The sequence below is a fragment of the Vulpes vulpes genome, chromosome 14 (genome assembly GCF_048418805.1).
Source record: "Vulpes vulpes isolate BD-2025 chromosome 14, VulVul3, whole genome shotgun sequence".
NCBI lineage: Eukaryota > Metazoa > Chordata > Mammalia > Carnivora > Canidae > Vulpes > Vulpes vulpes.
This window is the reverse complement of record NC_132793.1, coordinates 87,428,595-87,446,509: the sequence shown is the minus strand read 5'-3', so window position 1 is coordinate 87,446,509 and position 17,915 is coordinate 87,428,595. Positions and strand designations below refer to the sequence as shown.

Here is a 17,915-nt window from a genome sequence, read left to right as displayed (position 1 = left end):
AGCATGTCACATCATTATTCATCAGGGAAATGCAGAATAATACCATGGTTCCCACTGGAATGACAAACTAATAATACCAAGTGTTGAAGAGGATGTAGAGTAACTGGAATGTTCATATATTTCTGGAAGGAACATTATATGGTTCAACCACATAAAACTGTTCAGCATTTTCTTAAGTTAGTCATTACCACCCTATGATTTAGTAAATCCACTCCTAGGTGTATGCCTAAGAGAAGTGAGTACATGCCCACCAAAAGACATGTACAAAAATGTTTGTAGAAGTTTCATGTATAATAGCTCCAAAGTGGGAACAAACTTAAAAGTATCCCTATAGGATAATGAATAAGTACCCTGTACTACAGTCATAAAATATAATACCTCTTTTTTCAATAGAAAAAATTATACACAAAACTTGAATGAATCTCAGACATTATCCTGAACAAAAGAAGTCAGAAACACAATAGCTAATACAGTATGAGTCGATTTATATTAAGTTTAAGACCAGACACAATTGATCTATGGTTCATAAAAAACAGCAAGGTCATCTCAGGTGAAAAGAGGGGAGGCAGGTATTGACTAGGAAGACACAAGAGAACCTTATGAAAGGATTAAACTGTCCTAGCACAGGCTCTGTGCTCAGCAGGGAGTCTGCTTGTTCCTGTCCCCCTACCTACTCTCTCAAATAAATAAATAAATAAATAAATAAATAAATAAATAAACAAAATCTTGTTTAAAAAAGGATGGAACCGGGATGCCTGGGTGGCTCAGTGGTTGAGCGTCTGCCTTCCGCTCAGGTCATGATCCCAGGGTCTTGGGATCAAGTTCCGAATCAGGCTCCCTGCTTGCTTCTCCCTCTGCCTATGTCTCTGCCTCGCTCTGTGTATCTGCCACGAATAAATTTTTAAAACTTTTTTTTTAAAAAAAGGAGGATGGAACTATTCTATCTTGATTTGGGAGGTGGTTGTATAGACGTACACACGTATAAAAACTTATTGAGCTATAAGCTTCAGGTTTATGCATTTTAACAAATGTAACTTAAACTTCAATCAGCAACTCTGGCATCAGCCTCCACCTGAACATATTCATATATAGAACTCAATGTAAGAATCACCTTGATAAGCCTAACACTTGGAACCATTAGTGATAATAATGAAAAAATGGCCATTTTAAGCAACTAAGCTTTGGAACAGTCTGTTATGCTGCAATAGATAACCAGAACAGAATTTGCACTAGATGTGGATGCTGCTATAACAGTAACCTAAAATACACAGCCTTGGCTTGGGGGCAAGTGGTAGATGGAAGCTAGAAGGCTACAGACTGTGAGGACTTAGAAGGATAGTGAGGAAAATACACTGAAGGATGAGGAAAGGGGGACTCGATATATGGTGTCAGAAAACACTATCACCTGAGGTAACATGAAAAACAGAAAGAGTATCCAAAGAATTCATGGAGTATAGCTAGGCATGTGTCTAGGCAGAAAGAAAAAAGGGACAATTGACTTCTTATGACTGCCTATGACAAAATACAAGAGAGACATAAACTAAACAGGGTACTATTAAGTTTTTGAGAAGAAATATCAAAATGCCAGGACCCGTTAGATTCAAAAATAAAACCACTACATCCTTAGACTCTCTCAACAAGATAAGAATGGCTTCAGCACAAAGACAAAATACAGATTACCACCAATAAAATATGGCCTTAGGGTAAAGCTCTTGAGGGTATGGCTGTATGCCATATTTGTGAAGTTCTCAGAATGAGCTACTTGAGTAGCTAGTAGGGCTTCTGAGAGTCTTAAGATTGTGCCTTGGTAGACTCTCTCAGCTAAACACTAAGAGTATTTTATTTTATTTTATTTTATTTATTTTATTTTATTTTTTATTTTATTTTTTTATACTTTATACTTTTATTTTATTTTACTATTTTATATGTATGTGAGACAGAGAGAGAGGACGTGCACATGAGCTGGAGGAAGCAGGAGAAAGAATCCGAAGCAGGCTCTACACTGAGCAGAGAGCCAGATGTGGGGCTCAATCTAGAGACTGCAAGATCATGACATGAGCTGAAATCAAGAGTCGGATGCTTAACTGACTGAGCCACCCAGGTGCCCCAAACATTAAGGCTTTTAAGAATCTTAAGTTTACTGTCTCACATCAGCTTCACAGGCAGGCTTAAGTAGAGAAGGATCTGGCTCAAAAAGAGATGCAGGTGTGATTTTCACCTAAGTGTTGATTACCAATGTATACAAAGGACCCCACAAACCTTTTAAAGGAATTCTACTATCTTAGACTAAAAGGGACAGAGACAGCACAAAATGAAATGAGGCCTTGGGACTCATCAAACTTCTACTGAAAGAAACAGGTTGAGAATATTGAGAAAGCTACTCAGAGGTCCACATGGGCTATTTCTCATGGTAAAGGAAGGATGATTCAAAGGGCAGAACCACAACTCATGTAGAGACAAAGGTCCTAACCAAAGTGCATTTTCTGACCAGGGAGAAAGAATGAGTAAGTTGTCAGGATTTCTATAGATCAGTAGTTATTACTCTACCCCTTTTGGAATGGCAGTATGTACTACATCCTATTTATCATTATTTTAAAATGTTGGGGGGGGGGTTGGCCCACAGATAACTTGTCCCTTTACTTCACAGATCTTACGATGAGCAGAACTGCTTCTGGTGATCTGTACTTTGCACCTGAGGAGCCTCATCTGCACCTAGACCTGATTCAGATGACATATTATTAGATTTTGAGCTAACAAAATCTAATCCAATAATCAGAGGAGATTTGGAATAGTTTGTTACTCAGTAGTAGAACACATTGGAAGAGCAGGATTGATTGTCCTCCAGTCTTTTGGAGCCGAAGAGACGAGACTGTCAACTGGAAACCCCACAGGGTCATGCCCTAGAAATATGGATGAGGGCAGCCCGAGTGGCTCAGTGGTTTAGTGCCACCTTCAGCCCAGGGCGTGATCCTGGAGACCCGGGATCGAGTCCCACGTCAGGCTCCTTGCATAGAGCCTGCTTCTCCCTCTGCCTGTGTCTCTGCCTCTTTGTTTCTCTCATGAATAAATAAGTAAAATCTTAAAAAAAAAAAAAAAGAAATATGGATGAATAAGAGGTAGATTGTGTCTTATCAAAATGGAAGCCCAGTGCTCGCTTCAGCAGCACCTATACTAAAATTGGAACGATACAGAGAAGATTAGCATGGCCCCTGCGCAAGGATGACACGCAAATTCGTGAAGCGTTCCATATTTTTTACTGTCTGTACTTTAGGAATAAAACTTTGATTTTCAAAAAAAAAAAAACCCAAAAAAACAAAAAAACAAAAAAAATCAAAATGGAAGCCCAGCCCTAACTCACCTCAATCTTTAATTGGATTGAAGAATTAGTCTTCAATCTTGTCAGGGGGTAAATGCTCTAGTGGGAGATGACATTATCTACAGCCTCTGAAGTTCTTTTTATATACAATATTTAGATATAATAAAAAATTACTAATTATGAGAAGAGGCAAGACCATATAACAGATCAAGAGAAAAAATAGGTAAAATCCTTAAATGGTTTTTGTTTTTGTTTTGTTTGCATGGAAAGGCTAATTTCGTCAGACAAAGACATCCAGGAGTTCAAAGTCCTCTGCCTCATCTGTGTCTGCCAAATATTCTTATTCCAAAATTCAGGAACTCACTCTTTCCAAGTACCCTTACCTTAAATAATAGACCACAGGGATTGTGCATTTAAATGACTTTATAATTCTGCAACCCATACAATCAGGCCTTGGGCCTAAACATCAGCCATGTGTATCTTGCATCTATAAAGATAAAAGATTCTTTTCAGGTCACCATAGAGGCTGTGTTTATTCTCCACACAACCCCAAACCTTGAGAGTTGAAGGTGCCAAGGATGTGTTGATTTTCCAGCAAAAACAGACCATCCAAACAGCAGCTGTGATGGTCATTGAGACCTGCTGAAGCCTTGGCTAATCTTCAGTGATTCTTCAAGGCCCTCTGGCCTACCATGGCTTCACACTGGCCAATCCTTACTGGAAGGTACATAGCCCAGGTGATGGAGTCCACAGAGTTTAGCCTCCAGGGACACCGCACAAGAAGGAAAGGAAATGAGACTAGTAAGGTGGACAGAGAATAACCAGCTCATGCCATTAACCTTTTCTCAGGAAGTTGCCAAAGAAAGTTCTTCCCCAAATGTGAGGGATAAGGAAGGAAGCGGAAGGTGCAGGATCAGGAAAGAGGAGAATAGCTAGAATGAGAGAGCAGAGACATGAGAAGAATAGCTAGAATGAAGAAAACAAGTCCTAAGACATCAGTTGGCAAGAATCCTTGTAGCAAGTTAATTGTAGAACAAGAGGACCAAATTTTTAAAAATTACTGAAATATAGGGATGCCTGGGTGGCTTGGTGGTTTAGCGTCTGCCTTTGGCCCGGGGTATGGTCCTGGGTCCTGGGATCGAGTCCCACATTGGGCTCCCTGCATGGAGTCTGCTTCTCTGTCTGCCTGTGTCTCTGCCTCTCTCTCTCTCTGTGTCTCTCATGAATGAATAAATAGAATCTTAAAAAAAAAAAATTACTGAGATATTACCTGAATCATCAGAAGACACTGTAAGAAGTTTTGCAGTTTTGAGAAAAAGTTTGAGGATGAATTTAGTGATAGGAACTGAATAAGTTAGTGATATAAAACTGAGTAAATGAAATTTCAGGTAATAATTATGGAAAGACAAAAAACACACTCAGAAGGAAACATAATCCTAACAGTCTACGTGGATCACCTCTGAACAGTATCTGTAGTTTAAATGACGTAACTGAATACTTTCTATCTATAAACTTTATTACAAGAAGGTATCTTACACAATTGTCTTGACCCTTTGCTCTGGATGGAGCTGCCACGTCACCTGGGAGTCACATCATAGACAGTGGAGGGGGACCATGGACCACATTTTCAGAAGCAACATTTGATCATTTAGCATAGTATGCCAGATAGGACACTTCCTCCTTTCTTCTCCTTCACAGGGAGTTCCACACTTAGTCTATTGTTTACCTCTGTATTGTTTGTGCTCTAGAAACTTAAATGGACAGTAAGTGCACTTCTTGAAATCCCAAGAATGCATTTTATTTAGGGAATATAGAATTCATCTCATTGTTTTTTGGAAGCGCAACCCAGTATTTCTCTCTTAGGTTCAAAATTCTTATTAATATTGTTAAAATTAATGTAAATGCTGAGCCATTTTATTATGAAAAAATAGTAAAATGTAAAATGGGGCTGAATAAGAGAAACATTTTAAAAGTTAACTTACTCGTATGAAATCCATAAGTGTATTATAAATGAAGGCTCCTCTGGGAAGAAAAAAGCAGCTTCCAGGACTGAGATCATGGAAAAAAAACAGTTCTTGTTCCTAGATTAAAACAATAACTGCATCTCAGATCTCACTGCCATTGATCAGTATTTACCATATACACATGACATGCTAGGAATGAGACTTATACTCAGTTACAATTTCCATCTTCTAATAACTGACTTCCCAAAAGCCCCTCAGTACTTACCTCTAACTATATGTACTAGCACACATAAAATCATAATTTGTATTTATGGTTAGTTAGCTTTTCATGTACCTTTATTTTCTGCTGATTTCTGACTTGGCACCTGGGAGTATGGATCTCATGGGGAGAGAATACAGCAGAAATACCAGAAAAGTTCAGTGCAGGAGGTGGGCCCTACCTGGTGGTGCTCATCATCATGCTGTCACTACTGAACACCTGCCCCATGCTACCACCATCGTCCAGTGTCTGTCCTTGCATCAGCCCTGCCAATGCTACCGAGCAAGAGACAAGCATGTGGAGGTCCCTAAGTGAATACCTGGCCTCCATATAACACAGCCATAAGTGGCCAGATGGAGGCTGAAACCCAGGTCTGTCTGCTCTCAAATCTCATGTTTTCTTTCTTCTCTGTTTCTCAAATACAAAGTATGTTATTAGGTACAATTTTTTAGAACATTTTTATCATGGTAAGAATAAGAGAAGGGAAAAAAAAAAGAATAAGAGAAGGGTGTAATTTCTAAAACTAATAAAAGACACAAGAAGGAAAGAGGTGAGAAGACAGGGTATTAGCATGCAAGAACTCAACAGCAAACAGAAGGTGGAACCAGAGAAAAGAAATACCAAACAGTTTAATCATAGGCCAACAAAGGACATCCCCATCCTGCTGGTGATGAGGACAGGCAGCATACCTTTCCAACCTTCCTGTGATCTCGGTTCTTGGCTTCCTCTTGGAATTTTTCCCAGGTCTTCATCATCTTGTTATCAGGGAATGATATCCCATAGATCCTCTGCAGTGTTTCCATTTCAGGATTGCCCTCCCAGTAAGTTGAGGAATTCTAAGTATCAAACAGGATTTGGGTGAACACACCAAACATCTGGTGATAAATGAAATTACTCTTATATATGTGAAAAATTTTCCGCTACATCATCAGCATGGCTTTACTTAAAAAATGACTTTTTGTGGCACTGGAAAGACTTTTTTTTTTTTTTTTTTTTTTTGGAAAGACTTTAAAATAGATTCTAATTAAATTTGCCCAGCCCGAATTCATCAGAAAATGATGTCATCTGCTGTGGAAAAATTACTAGGGTAATTCGAGAAAATCATTATATGGAGAACAATACCTTAACATATCATATGAAAAAGAAAGGCATTGTAATGTGTATAGTAAGTTTAGGCAATAGACAATTAAAAGCTACATGTAAGGTCCTAATTACCAGAAATGTAAAAAATTATAGTATCTTTAAAAATTTACGTAAAAATCAAATAATGGAGTATTTTAAAAGACCATGATGTTCAGAATATAAAAGATATGATTGAAATTCCTCATTATCTAGATCATCTTAAGTTTGCTATATTAAAAAAAAAATCCAGGCAGCCCGGGTAGCTCAGTGGTTTAGCGCCACCTTCAGCCCAGGGCCTGATCCTGGAGACCCAGGATGGAGCCCTGTTGGGCTCCCTGCATTGGAGCCTGCTTCTCCCTCTGCCTGTGTCTCTGTCTCTTTCTCTCTCTCTCTGTGTCCCTCATGAGTAAATAAATAAAATCTTTTTTTTAAATAAATAAAATCTTTAAAAAAAATCCTTACCTTGAAAATTTTTATGGCTTTAATTTTTCCAGTGTGTCTTACATGGGGGCCTTTGCAAAGGTCAATTAATGGACCACACCTACAATGAAATATTTCAGACATGCCCAGATACAGTTAGAGCTTTTTGGACCATTTGTTACAAACCATGTTTTCGTATGTTTTAAGTGAAGGATCTCACTTATTTGTACATCTTAGGTCAATTTCTAATTTGGGAACAATTTAAAATAATTTAATTTTTAATTTAGGATGAAGAGGCAATTTATCTAGCCTTTGATCCCAGTCTTCCCTCCTTTGCTCAAAATCGGAAGTTACAGAATCTTCTGAAATTAACTATACATAAAGACACCACTTTTTGTTGTCATATGCCAAGGCTCTTAAAAACTTTCCACTTTCATAAAATTAAAAAGCCATTCCTCTGCTTTACACTAACTTTCAAAACCAAAATTATCTACAATTTATACAAAATGCACCAACTTGATACCTTACTTCAAAAATAAACTTCACCAAACCCACAGAATGTACACTAGCAAGAGTGAACTATATAGTTAACTCAGGATTCTATGTGACTATGATGTGTCAATGTAGGTCTGTCAATTGTAACTAATGTGCTAGTCTGCAGGAGGAGGTACTGATAGTGAAGGAGGTTACAAGAAATCAGAAATTGCTGTACTTCTCAATTTTGCTGTGAACCTCAATCTGCTCTAACAAAATCAGGTCTGTTTAAAAAATAAGTAAATAAATTTCAGGGATCTTTTATCTGTTTTTAGACCTTCTGGCATTGTGACAAAATGCTTAACTGTCTTCTGGTTTACTAAAACAGAACATTGACTAGAGTGCAATTCTCACGCAAATGTTTAGGTCAGAGATGGCACCACTTATATTAAAACACATAGTCGGGGGGATCCCTGGGTGGCTCGGCGGTTTGGCGCCTGCCTTCGGCCTGGGGCGTGATCCTGGAGTCCCGGGATTGGGTCCCACGTCAGGCTCCCTACATGGAGCCTGCTTCTCCTCTACCTGTGTCTCTGCCTCTATCTCTCTGTGTGTCTTTCATGAATAAATAAATAAAATCTTAAAAAAAAAAACACATAGTGGGGTGCCTGGGTGGCTCAGTGGGTTAATGGTCTGACCCTTGATTACTGCTCCAGTCATGACCTCAGGGCCCTGCATCCTATGCTGGGTGTGGAGCCTACTTATGATCTCTCTCTCCCTCTCCTTCTCTCCCACCCCTCCCACCCCTGCTTGCACGTGCTCTTTCTCTCTCTCTATAAAAAACAAACAAAACACATGGTGTTGTTGCTGAGGATTCATTTGCACCTCTAACAAACAAGGACCCCCAAACTTTAATAAGCACAGACTTTTTTTGAAGTACAGAAACATTTAAAAAGTTAAAATACTAGTGACACCGGTCAGAGGGAAAGTACTTAACATCAACTAATTTAAGGAAAATTTAGTAAAGAAAATATTTTCCCTAACTATTCCAACGAACTTTAAATATTTTTAAAGTTCACTGGTTAAAAAGTTAAAAATTACAATGAATACATAAAGGGACTGGTTTATTTACCAAAATGGATAAGCTTTAAACATGAAATGTTTAAATGAAATGACAATTTCTTGGGATGACCAGGATTTACTGTTCTCTGTCCAAGATGGAAGTGGTAAATCAATGCTCAGAGGAATAAAAGGAATGCCTAATTAGCATAGAAGACTTCAATACTCTAATTTCTAAATAACTCTATAGAAAAAAAAGCAATTCCTTTTCCAAAAATTAAACTGACAGAATAAGAAGTGTCAGTGTTGACCTAAGTAAGGTTCAAAAAAATAACCACAAAAGCTCAAGTATTAGAAGCCAAAATTTTACGACTTAGCCTATCTTTTCTATATCTTCATGTATTTTTAAACTTTGAAATGCATATACCAACATTTATTTGAATTACAGGTAATGAAAAATAAAACCTTATTAGGTCATTGGAGAATGGTAAAAATAAGGTAAGCATGGTATCCCACTTCAAAATCAAAGGGCAATGAGTTCTTATTATAATGTAAGAAATGCTCTGTGCATAGTTTTGCTTAGAGCAAAGATGACGTTTACACCCCAGAACCACAAGTACCTGACTGTGGAAAGTAAATGCTTCTAGAGAGGATATTTGTGATTTCAATTACATAGGCATCAGATCTTCTTAAGATGGATCCGTGAAAGTCAAAGAGGCAGCCAGACAGGCAGAACACAGAGCAATTACCTGTCAGGCAGCTTAAAAAATGCATGAGTAAAAAAGGGGCTCAGATGTCAAAGAAACAGAACTAAGTCAGGGTAGAATTGATTTTACTCGCCTCTTCCTACCACTTGATTTGCCCTTGGTTCCCCAACAGGGTCTTTCATTATGCTTCATTAGGAATATCCATGCATGAAAGTTAATGCTCTTGGGCTCCAGGAAATGGGGAGTATAGTAAGAGGCAAAAAATCACCACAGGAGGAAGATGGCCCATAATGACTTCCACTGCCATATTAATAAGAATGTGGCAGGATAAAGCAAGATTCCCTTTCCTAACAGCCCCCACTAAAACATAAAGCCCTGGGCAAACACAGTCTCACCCACATGGAAAAAGATGCTGTCAAAGCTAACATCCAGAAAACAAAAATTCAGATTTTAGCACCAGCAATAATTCAAATGAAGGCTGAATCATTTCCCTTCACTGATAACATTTCAGAGTCCCAAACTAAAGTGGTATATCAACCATGCAAATTTACAAATACACCACCCACCCAAAGACCAGGGAGCAGTGCTTAAAATTTACATACACTTCACCTGTAAACTGTGGTAGTTGGAGTGTGAACTTTCTCATTCAGGATACGGCATTTAAATTTATTGTACTACAAAAAAACACACACATATTTACATATTATTACATAAAATGTTTAAGTGGGAAAAGAAACTTTTGCTTTTTTCAACAAACACTGAATGGGTGTCTAGTATGTTCTAGGTACTAAGACCCTGAGAATATGGAGAACTCACAGCTTAAAGCTATAGTGTCCAAAAGGGGAGCTACAAGCCCAACTGACTACTGAGCACTTGCATTAGAACTAGTCTGAAATGAAATGTGCTGAAGTGCAAAACACACTGGATTTCAGAGACGTACTATGAAAGAAAGATTGTAAAATGGCTCCTTAATTATTTTTATGTTGGTTATCATGTTGAAGTGTTATTTTTGATATTGTAAAAATTAATTTTTAAACATATAATATATATCATTATATGGAGAACAATACTTTAACATATCATATGAAAAAGAAAGGCATTGTAATGTGTATAGTAAGTTTAGGCAATAGACATTAAGCCTTAAAAAGGAAGGAAATTCTGACATATGTCACACCATGGACGAATCTTGAGGACATTATGCTGCTGAAATGAGGAAGTCACAAAAAGGCAAATATCATATGATTCCACTTTTATGATTCTTAGAGTAATCGAATTCATAAAGGTAGAAAAAGGGGAAGTGGGAACAGAGAATTAGTGTTAACTACGTGTGGGGTTCTAATTGGGGAAGAGGAAAAATCTCTGGAGATGGATGGTGGTGATGGCGGCCATTTCGATCATGACCTGAACGAAAGGCAGACACTCAACCAGTGAGCCACTCAACCAGTGAGCCACCCAACTGCCCCCAGAGCCTGCTTTAGATTCTCTTTCCCTCTGATCACCCCCCAACACACGTGTACACACTCTCTCAAAAATAAATAAATAGGGGAATCCCTGGGTGGCTCAGCGGTTTAGCGCCTGCCTTCGGCCAAGGGTATGATCCTGGAGTCCCGGGATCAAGTCCCACATTGGGCTTCCTGGATGGAGCCTGCTTCTCCCTCTGCCTGTGTCTCTGCCTCTGTCTCTCTGTGTCTCTCATGAATACAGAAATAAAATCTTTAAATTAATTAATTAATTAAAGTAAGAATATATTTACATACATTGGTCAAACAAGATAAAGAGAATGCAGAAGTATTATGGAATTTAGTAGTCAGAATATTAACAACACTCAAAATTAATCAGATTTAGAAACACACATGTGAAAACTATTCACCTGGCCCCTTACCCACTTATATCTGCATTAAAATTTTCAGGAGATAGTGGGGAAATATCACATTGGGCAAGTGGCAACAACCTCGCATTAGGCTGCCAGACTATTTGGAATAATGTGGCAAGCAACACTCAATTATTTGTTTTAAAAAGAAAGTTGTCTGTTAATTTTTTTTAATATTCCTGGCAAAAGGTTTTCTTATTCTAAAGAGTTTCCTGAAGTTACCTTAAACATTTCTAGGAGCACTTCCTTGCTGATTTCCAGTCTTTCAAATGGTTGCTTTTCTTTTATGATAGTCTTACATATGTTCTCCAGTGCTGACAGCTCTGTGCTGGACACTGCTCTAAAAAGAAAAGCAAGTAAGAGTCAACACAGATTTCTCAGCCATCATGCAGTTACCTTTTTGTGGACCTTCATCACTAACTGACATGCTTTCTGACATGCATTGAGGAATTTTGTGTTTTATTGTATGTATCCACATGCAAGGCAGATCATCTCATTTCTTGAAGAACACTGAGGCACCAACAGAGGAAAAGATTTGCCTGCAGTTCTTCTCTGCAATGAGGTGTGCAATTGGAAAGCCCTGGTAAAATACTCCCTGGTTACACTGTGAGCTCCTTGGAGACCTGTTCTTCTGTGTGGTCTACTTTATACTTCATGCATCTACATTTTTGTTCAAAGGAACTGTAGTAAGTGCTTACAAACCCCCACCCTCAGTGACTTTGGATCCAGGTTAGGAGAAAGATCTGTGAGTGTGAACTGCAGAGTAGACCAGCACTCACAGGGAATGGGCCTCCGTGAGCCATCAGCTGACCTCTTTCAGCCACTCCCTGGTTTATGCTAGTTCTCCTCCACCCGCACTGGCTTCCTTGACTTTCCTCAAACAGCCAGGCATAAGCCCATGCCAGGGAGGTCCCAGAGGCCTAGAACGTTCTTTCCCAAAATGTTCATAAATACCCCCCCACATACACACTACCTCAGAGCTTGCTCCCTTTGTCCATCCTGATCCCTGCTTCAACATCACTTTATCCTTTGCTGACCACCTGTCATGGCACACACCTCCTCATACCTGGTTTATTTTCTTCCATACCACTCATCACCACCTGGTAGTAGGTGGCTGTTAGTTTACTGTCTAAGCTAAAGAGACTGTTAGCTCCATGGGAACAGACTGATCTGTTCACCACTGAATCATCAGCATCAAACACAGAGCAGATAACAGGCAGTCAAAAAAACCTTGCTTAATGAATCTTAGAAGGGTGGTAAGAGGAGATGAAGCTGGTCAAGTTGGTATACAGGAGCTATACGGTCCAGGGTGCTCAGTTAGTTCTGGAATCTAAACTCATAAAAAAATAATTTTCAAACAGCCAATCTATACTCATGTTATAGAGCACACATTAACTAAATTAATATGTAACCATTATAAAATAATGGACTATTAATGCATGCCTTCAGATGTGAATATGCAGTGGTATTACCTGTCTTCAATGAACATGTCATAATAGAATCCATTTTCAATGGGTGGACCATAGCACAAATGGCCTCCATAGTAAAGCTCCATGGCCTCCCCAAGAATGTGAGCACTGGAGTGCCAGTACACCTGCAGAGCATCAAACACAGAGGCCAGTGGATATTGAAGTTGTGTCCGGGGAAATTATTAGTAAAATAATACAAGGAAGCAAGTGGGTTAACTATAAGGGGATAAACACGAAAACAGAGCAACATCAATTTGCTCTTCAATGCCCTCTTTGAAGAGACCATTTTCTGAGTTCTCCTTGCAGTTATACCAGGGGCACATGCTTGGTTTCTCCAAAGATAGCCTCTAAGCTGAATGCATAGGACCAAAGTAGTTTGTGTCTACGCAGCAGTCTTCACATGTTGAACAGCTTTTGATAAAATGGCTCTGGAGGGAGAAGTGTGGCCTGGGAATGCCTGCTGGCTGCCTGAGACCCCGGGGCAGTACACACACCAGTTAATTTGCCGAAGTCCAAAGGCTGCTCATCGGGTCTACAAGTTCGGAAAGTTTGGTTTTGAATTTGGTGTTGAATTCCCAAGGAATCAATGTTTTATGGATAAATTATAACTAACCAAAGTCACCAAATAAATACAGGTACCAAAGAAGCAAGACAATTGAGTCCCCTGGCAACACTTTCTTTCCCTTATTAAATATAAAACATTACAGTTAGAAAATTAGTTGACAAAATAAATTGGAACAGAGCGAGTTCCAGCACTGAGCAGGCTACGGGCGATCCCAATCCGCAGGGTTAGGCTGAGATCGGTCTGTAAACAGCCCCAGAGGGTTGGTTGGTCCCTGGGGAGAGCCCTGTCGCTCTGGATGGTGCCAGGAGGGCAGGCTAACTGCCAACACGAACCCAAGTCTCTTCTTTGGTGTGCTGTCCACACCTAGATATTTGTTGAGCCAAACACTGTGTTAGGTGCTGAAGATGCAGCAGTGAAAGAAAAAGGAGTCACTGGCCTCATATGGTTGGCTTACTGTGCAGTGTGGGAGCAACAGGCATAAACCAACCAGTAAGTGCATAATCACAAGAGAAAGAGATGAGCAGGACACTGTGATGAAGAATAACAGTGAAGGCTCTACATTCCCAGGGAGTCAGGAAGGCCTGCAAGACTAACATGTAAGGGATAAAGCAGGGTAGCCAAAGAAAGGTTGCAGAGCTAAGAAAGAGCCAGCAACCATGCAGGCCTTGGGCAGGGGGAGAAGACAAATCTGAGTTTTATTCTAAATGCAATGAGATGCACTAAAGGGCTTGAAGCAGAAAGAAATTATTCAGTTTGCATTTTAACACACTGTCTGGTAGCAGCATGGGAATGGATTTTTGGGGACTAGGAGAGCAGGTGGGCAGATTCTTGGGCAGTGCTATAACACCACCATTGTAGACTCTTGGGCAATGGCAGTAGAGATGGGGAGGAGTGGAAAGATTCAAGATACATTAGGAAAGTAAGGGGTTGGCAATTAAGTACAGACTGGAGTTGAGAGAGCAGGCAGTAATCACACTCAACCCATGAGATTCTAGGTTGAGCAACTGGGCATGTGGTGGAGGTGTACCGTGAGATGGGAAGACAGGGAAGGCGTAAAGTTCTGGGGCTAAGATCAAGAGTTCCACCATGGACATACTAAAGATTCCTGAACATTCTCCAGATGGAGATATCACATGGGCAGTAGCATATAAAAGACTGAGACATATCTCACTACAAAGAGAATTGACAGCAGTTAATAGACACGACAGCTTGGAACGGGAATATACAGAGGGTGCTGTGACTGAGCACAGAATTCCTCACTCTGGAAGCAAAGGCAGAAGAAAAAGCTAGCAAAGAAGTCTTAGAAAGAACCCACGGTGGGGGGCATCTGGGTGGCTCAGTTGGTTGAGCATCTGCCTTTGGCTCAGGTCGTGATCCCAGGGTTCTGAGATCGAGTCCCACATCGATGCAGGGAGCCTGCTTCTCCCTCTGCCTATATCTCTGCCTCTCTCTGCGTGTCTCTCATGAATAAATAAGATTAAAGAAAAAAAAAAAAAAACCCATGGTGGGAATGGAGTGAAGCCAGAAAAGCAGTGGTGCCATAAAAAAAAAAAACCTTAAAAGAAGGGTGTGGTTGATTGTCACTTCTGCTGAGCAAATCCAGAGGATGGGGGCAGGGGAAGTGGCCATTGAAATGGGGGGTGAGGCTGGACTCATGCCCTGATGTCCTGCAAGAGACAACGGAGTGTGACTATGGACCATGGAGTGGGACTACAAGCACCGAACTAGCAGCTTTGGTTCTTGCACAAATCTGCTTGTTTGTTCACATTTCTAAGTACCATAAAGTGCCCTGGGGGGTTTTCTTGAGCATGAGATCACAGCTGCACAGCACTGGCTTCTCTGGGATTTCCCCCAAAGATTTAAAGTAGAATAATACACACCTATGTATATTCTTTTATTGGACAATATGGTTACAAAAGGAAATACTCTGAGATATGTTTGAAATTTGCAAGCTGTATCATTTTATAAAATGCCTCTTGTTTCTGTTGTATGTATTTATCAGCTTTATGTGAATATGCTTCCTGTCATTTTCTATATGAACCTATTCAGAAAGCAGAGGGATTTATTTCTTCTGTATGTTACATTATGCTCTAAATATTCTTATGAACAGAATCATCTTTTATAATACAAAGGAGTCTTGAATTTTTCTGTGAAGCAAAAACTGCTTTTAAAAAATCATTAATTTATCATTTTTTAGATCTGAGGTTTCTTTTTTTTTTTTTTAAAGATTTTATTTATTTATTCATGAGAGACATACAAAAAGAGAGAGGGGCAGAGACACAGGCAGAGGGAGAAGCAGGCTCCATGCAGGGAGCCTGATGTGGGACTTGATCCCAGGTCTCCAGGATCAGGCCCTGGAATGAAGGCGGCGCTAAACTGCTGAGCCACCTGGGGCTGCCCAGATCTGAGTTTTCAAGATTTGTTTCTCTACAGGGTTTCTTTTTCTTTTTCTTTTTCTTTTTTAGATTTATTTATTTATGATAGAGGGAGAGAGAGAGAGAGAGAGAGAAAGGCAGAGAGACAGGAGGAGGAAGTAGCAGGCTCTATGCTGGGAGCCCGACGCGGGACGGGTCCCGGGACTCCAGGATCGCGCCCTGGGCCGAAGGCAGGCACCAAACCACTGAGCCACCCAGGGATCCCCTACACGGTTTCTTTTTCATGGATGTGTGTGCTATATATTCATAAATTGGTTTATGTTCTTCAGTATCTTAATGAATTCAAAATAACAGGAAAATAAATTCCAAGAACAGAAAAGAGAAATCTTTGTTACTAAGTTACATTAAAAGAAGCATCGAGATTCTGGAGAAGTTACTTAACCATTCTGAGCTCTGGTTGCTTCATCTGTAAAATGGGGATTAAAACAGTACCTGTATCACTCAGCCATCAGAAATGACAAATATCCACCATTTGCTTTGACGTGGATCGAACTGCCTTTGGCTCAGGTATTATGATGTCCTGAGTGAAGTAAGCCAATCAGAGAAGGACAATCATCATATGTTTTCACTCATATGGGGAGTATAAGAAATAGTGAAAGGGATTATAAGGGAAATGAGGGAAAATGAGTGGGAAAAATGAGAGAGGGAGACAAACCATGAGAGACTCCTAACTCTGGGAAATAAACAAAGGGTTACAGAAGGGGAGGTGAATGGGGGAATAGGGTGACTGGGTGACAGGCTCTAAGGAAGGTACTTGGGAAGAGCACTGGGTGTTATAGTACATGTTGGCAAATTGAATTTAATTTTTTTAAAAATTAAATAAATAAACAAATAAATAAATAAATAAATATCAAAGATTGCCAAAATAAAAAAACAAAACAAAACAAAAAACAAAAAACAGAAAACAGTACCTGCGTGCTAGGGTACCTGGGGACTCAAGGAGATAATGCACATAAAGGGTCAGGGCCATTTGGTAAGTGGTAAATAAACATTTCGTAATTGTTTTTTTCACCATTATCTTTTTCACTCACAACCACACATATTTATGGAAGCCCTATAATTAACCCGATCTTAGGATCATGGCAAGCAGAAGGGCATGCTGGTTCTTCACTCTAGAAAGATTTCCCATGATAAAGAATTTTTTTTCCCCCCGAAATCACTGAAGGCAAGGAGGGAAGAATCCCAAAGACCTCACATCTCCATGGAACATTAAATTTGATCATTCCTCCATCCCCTACTGCCCCAATACCTGGCACAATAAAAAAAGTTCAACAGCCAAATATTTAAAAAGAGCTGTAGCAGCGACACCTGCACAATAAGCCAACAGCTAGCCAGCATAGGAAAGTGCAAGGCTTTCAGGCAGGATCTGGCCCTTAGTTGAGGATCAAAACTAACTGCCCCACCAGCTGTCATGGCTGCCCTTGGTTCCAGACCATATTTGACTTTCTACAGAAATTAACACTATCTGAAACCTCTAGTTGTTTTTTTTCTCATTTACTACCTTCTCCCACTAGATATAAACTCTTGGAAGCGAGAGTCTACATGCCTTGTTCACTGTGGCCCTACAGGGTCCAGCACATACCTCCAGGGCCTTGGACACTCATCAGCTGATTGAGGGAATTTACAAAATTTTAAAGTCTAGGGATGACACTGGAGATGAAGTTAAGTGACAGCTGTGAACAACTCATGAGAACAACTCAATAATACATATACACTATGTGTTTCTTCTAAAGATTGCTCTTTCTGAATCACTTTTAAGTGTGATTTTATTGATATTGCATTATTTAGCTCTTGAATTGTTATACCTCACATACTTTAAATATGATTCTTATAGGTTTGGATTAATAAATCACAAATTTAGCATAAATTTCAAGATTAAGGTTAGGTTTTTAGGTGGATAATAGATTGCATGAAGGGAAACTGCAAAGTTAAGGTAATACTGTGTATCAGAGACCTGCATGAAAATCTGGTATCTAGTTTACAGAATTAATAACTATTGAACAGATATCTGAGTTTTGATAGTCTTCCAATTCTTCTATACCTATTATGTTATAAAGTAGACCCACTTTTAAGAATCTATTAAAAACTCATTTGGACTATACATTGATTTTATAATAAAGTATTATAGCTTAAGGAAACAACTATTTTTTAAAAATGGTAAATAGGAGTTTCTTTAGAAGCTGATACACACTTGTACATATTCGTTCCATAGAAACTCATGAAATACTAAACACCAAGAAACAAATGTTAAGTCTTAG

General features: G+C 39.4%; 1 protein-coding gene and 1 non-coding gene across 2 annotated transcripts in view; one reads left to right on the top strand and one right to left on the bottom strand.

Moving 5' to 3' along the window:
• TARS3 (threonyl-tRNA synthetase 3) overlaps positions 1-17,915 on the bottom strand; it is a 70,188-nt gene that overhangs the window by 42,589 nt on the left and 9,684 nt on the right. The window contains exons 5-10 of the mRNA XM_072737107.1: positions 12,661-12,782; positions 11,411-11,528; positions 9,928-9,992; positions 7,124-7,202; positions 6,229-6,375; positions 5,299-5,397 (exon numbers count right to left, since the gene is read on the bottom strand). Of these exons, the coding sequence (XP_072593208.1) occupies positions 5,299-5,397; positions 6,229-6,375; positions 7,124-7,202; positions 9,928-9,992; positions 11,411-11,528; positions 12,661-12,782 (630 nt within the window). The remainder of the gene's footprint in view (positions 1-5,298; positions 5,398-6,228; positions 6,376-7,123; positions 7,203-9,927; positions 9,993-11,410; positions 11,529-12,660; positions 12,783-17,915) is intronic.
• Positions 3,148-3,254, top strand: LOC112923487 (U6 spliceosomal RNA). The gene has a single exon (XR_003235681.1). It is a non-coding gene; the product is annotated as a U6 spliceosomal RNA (small nuclear RNA).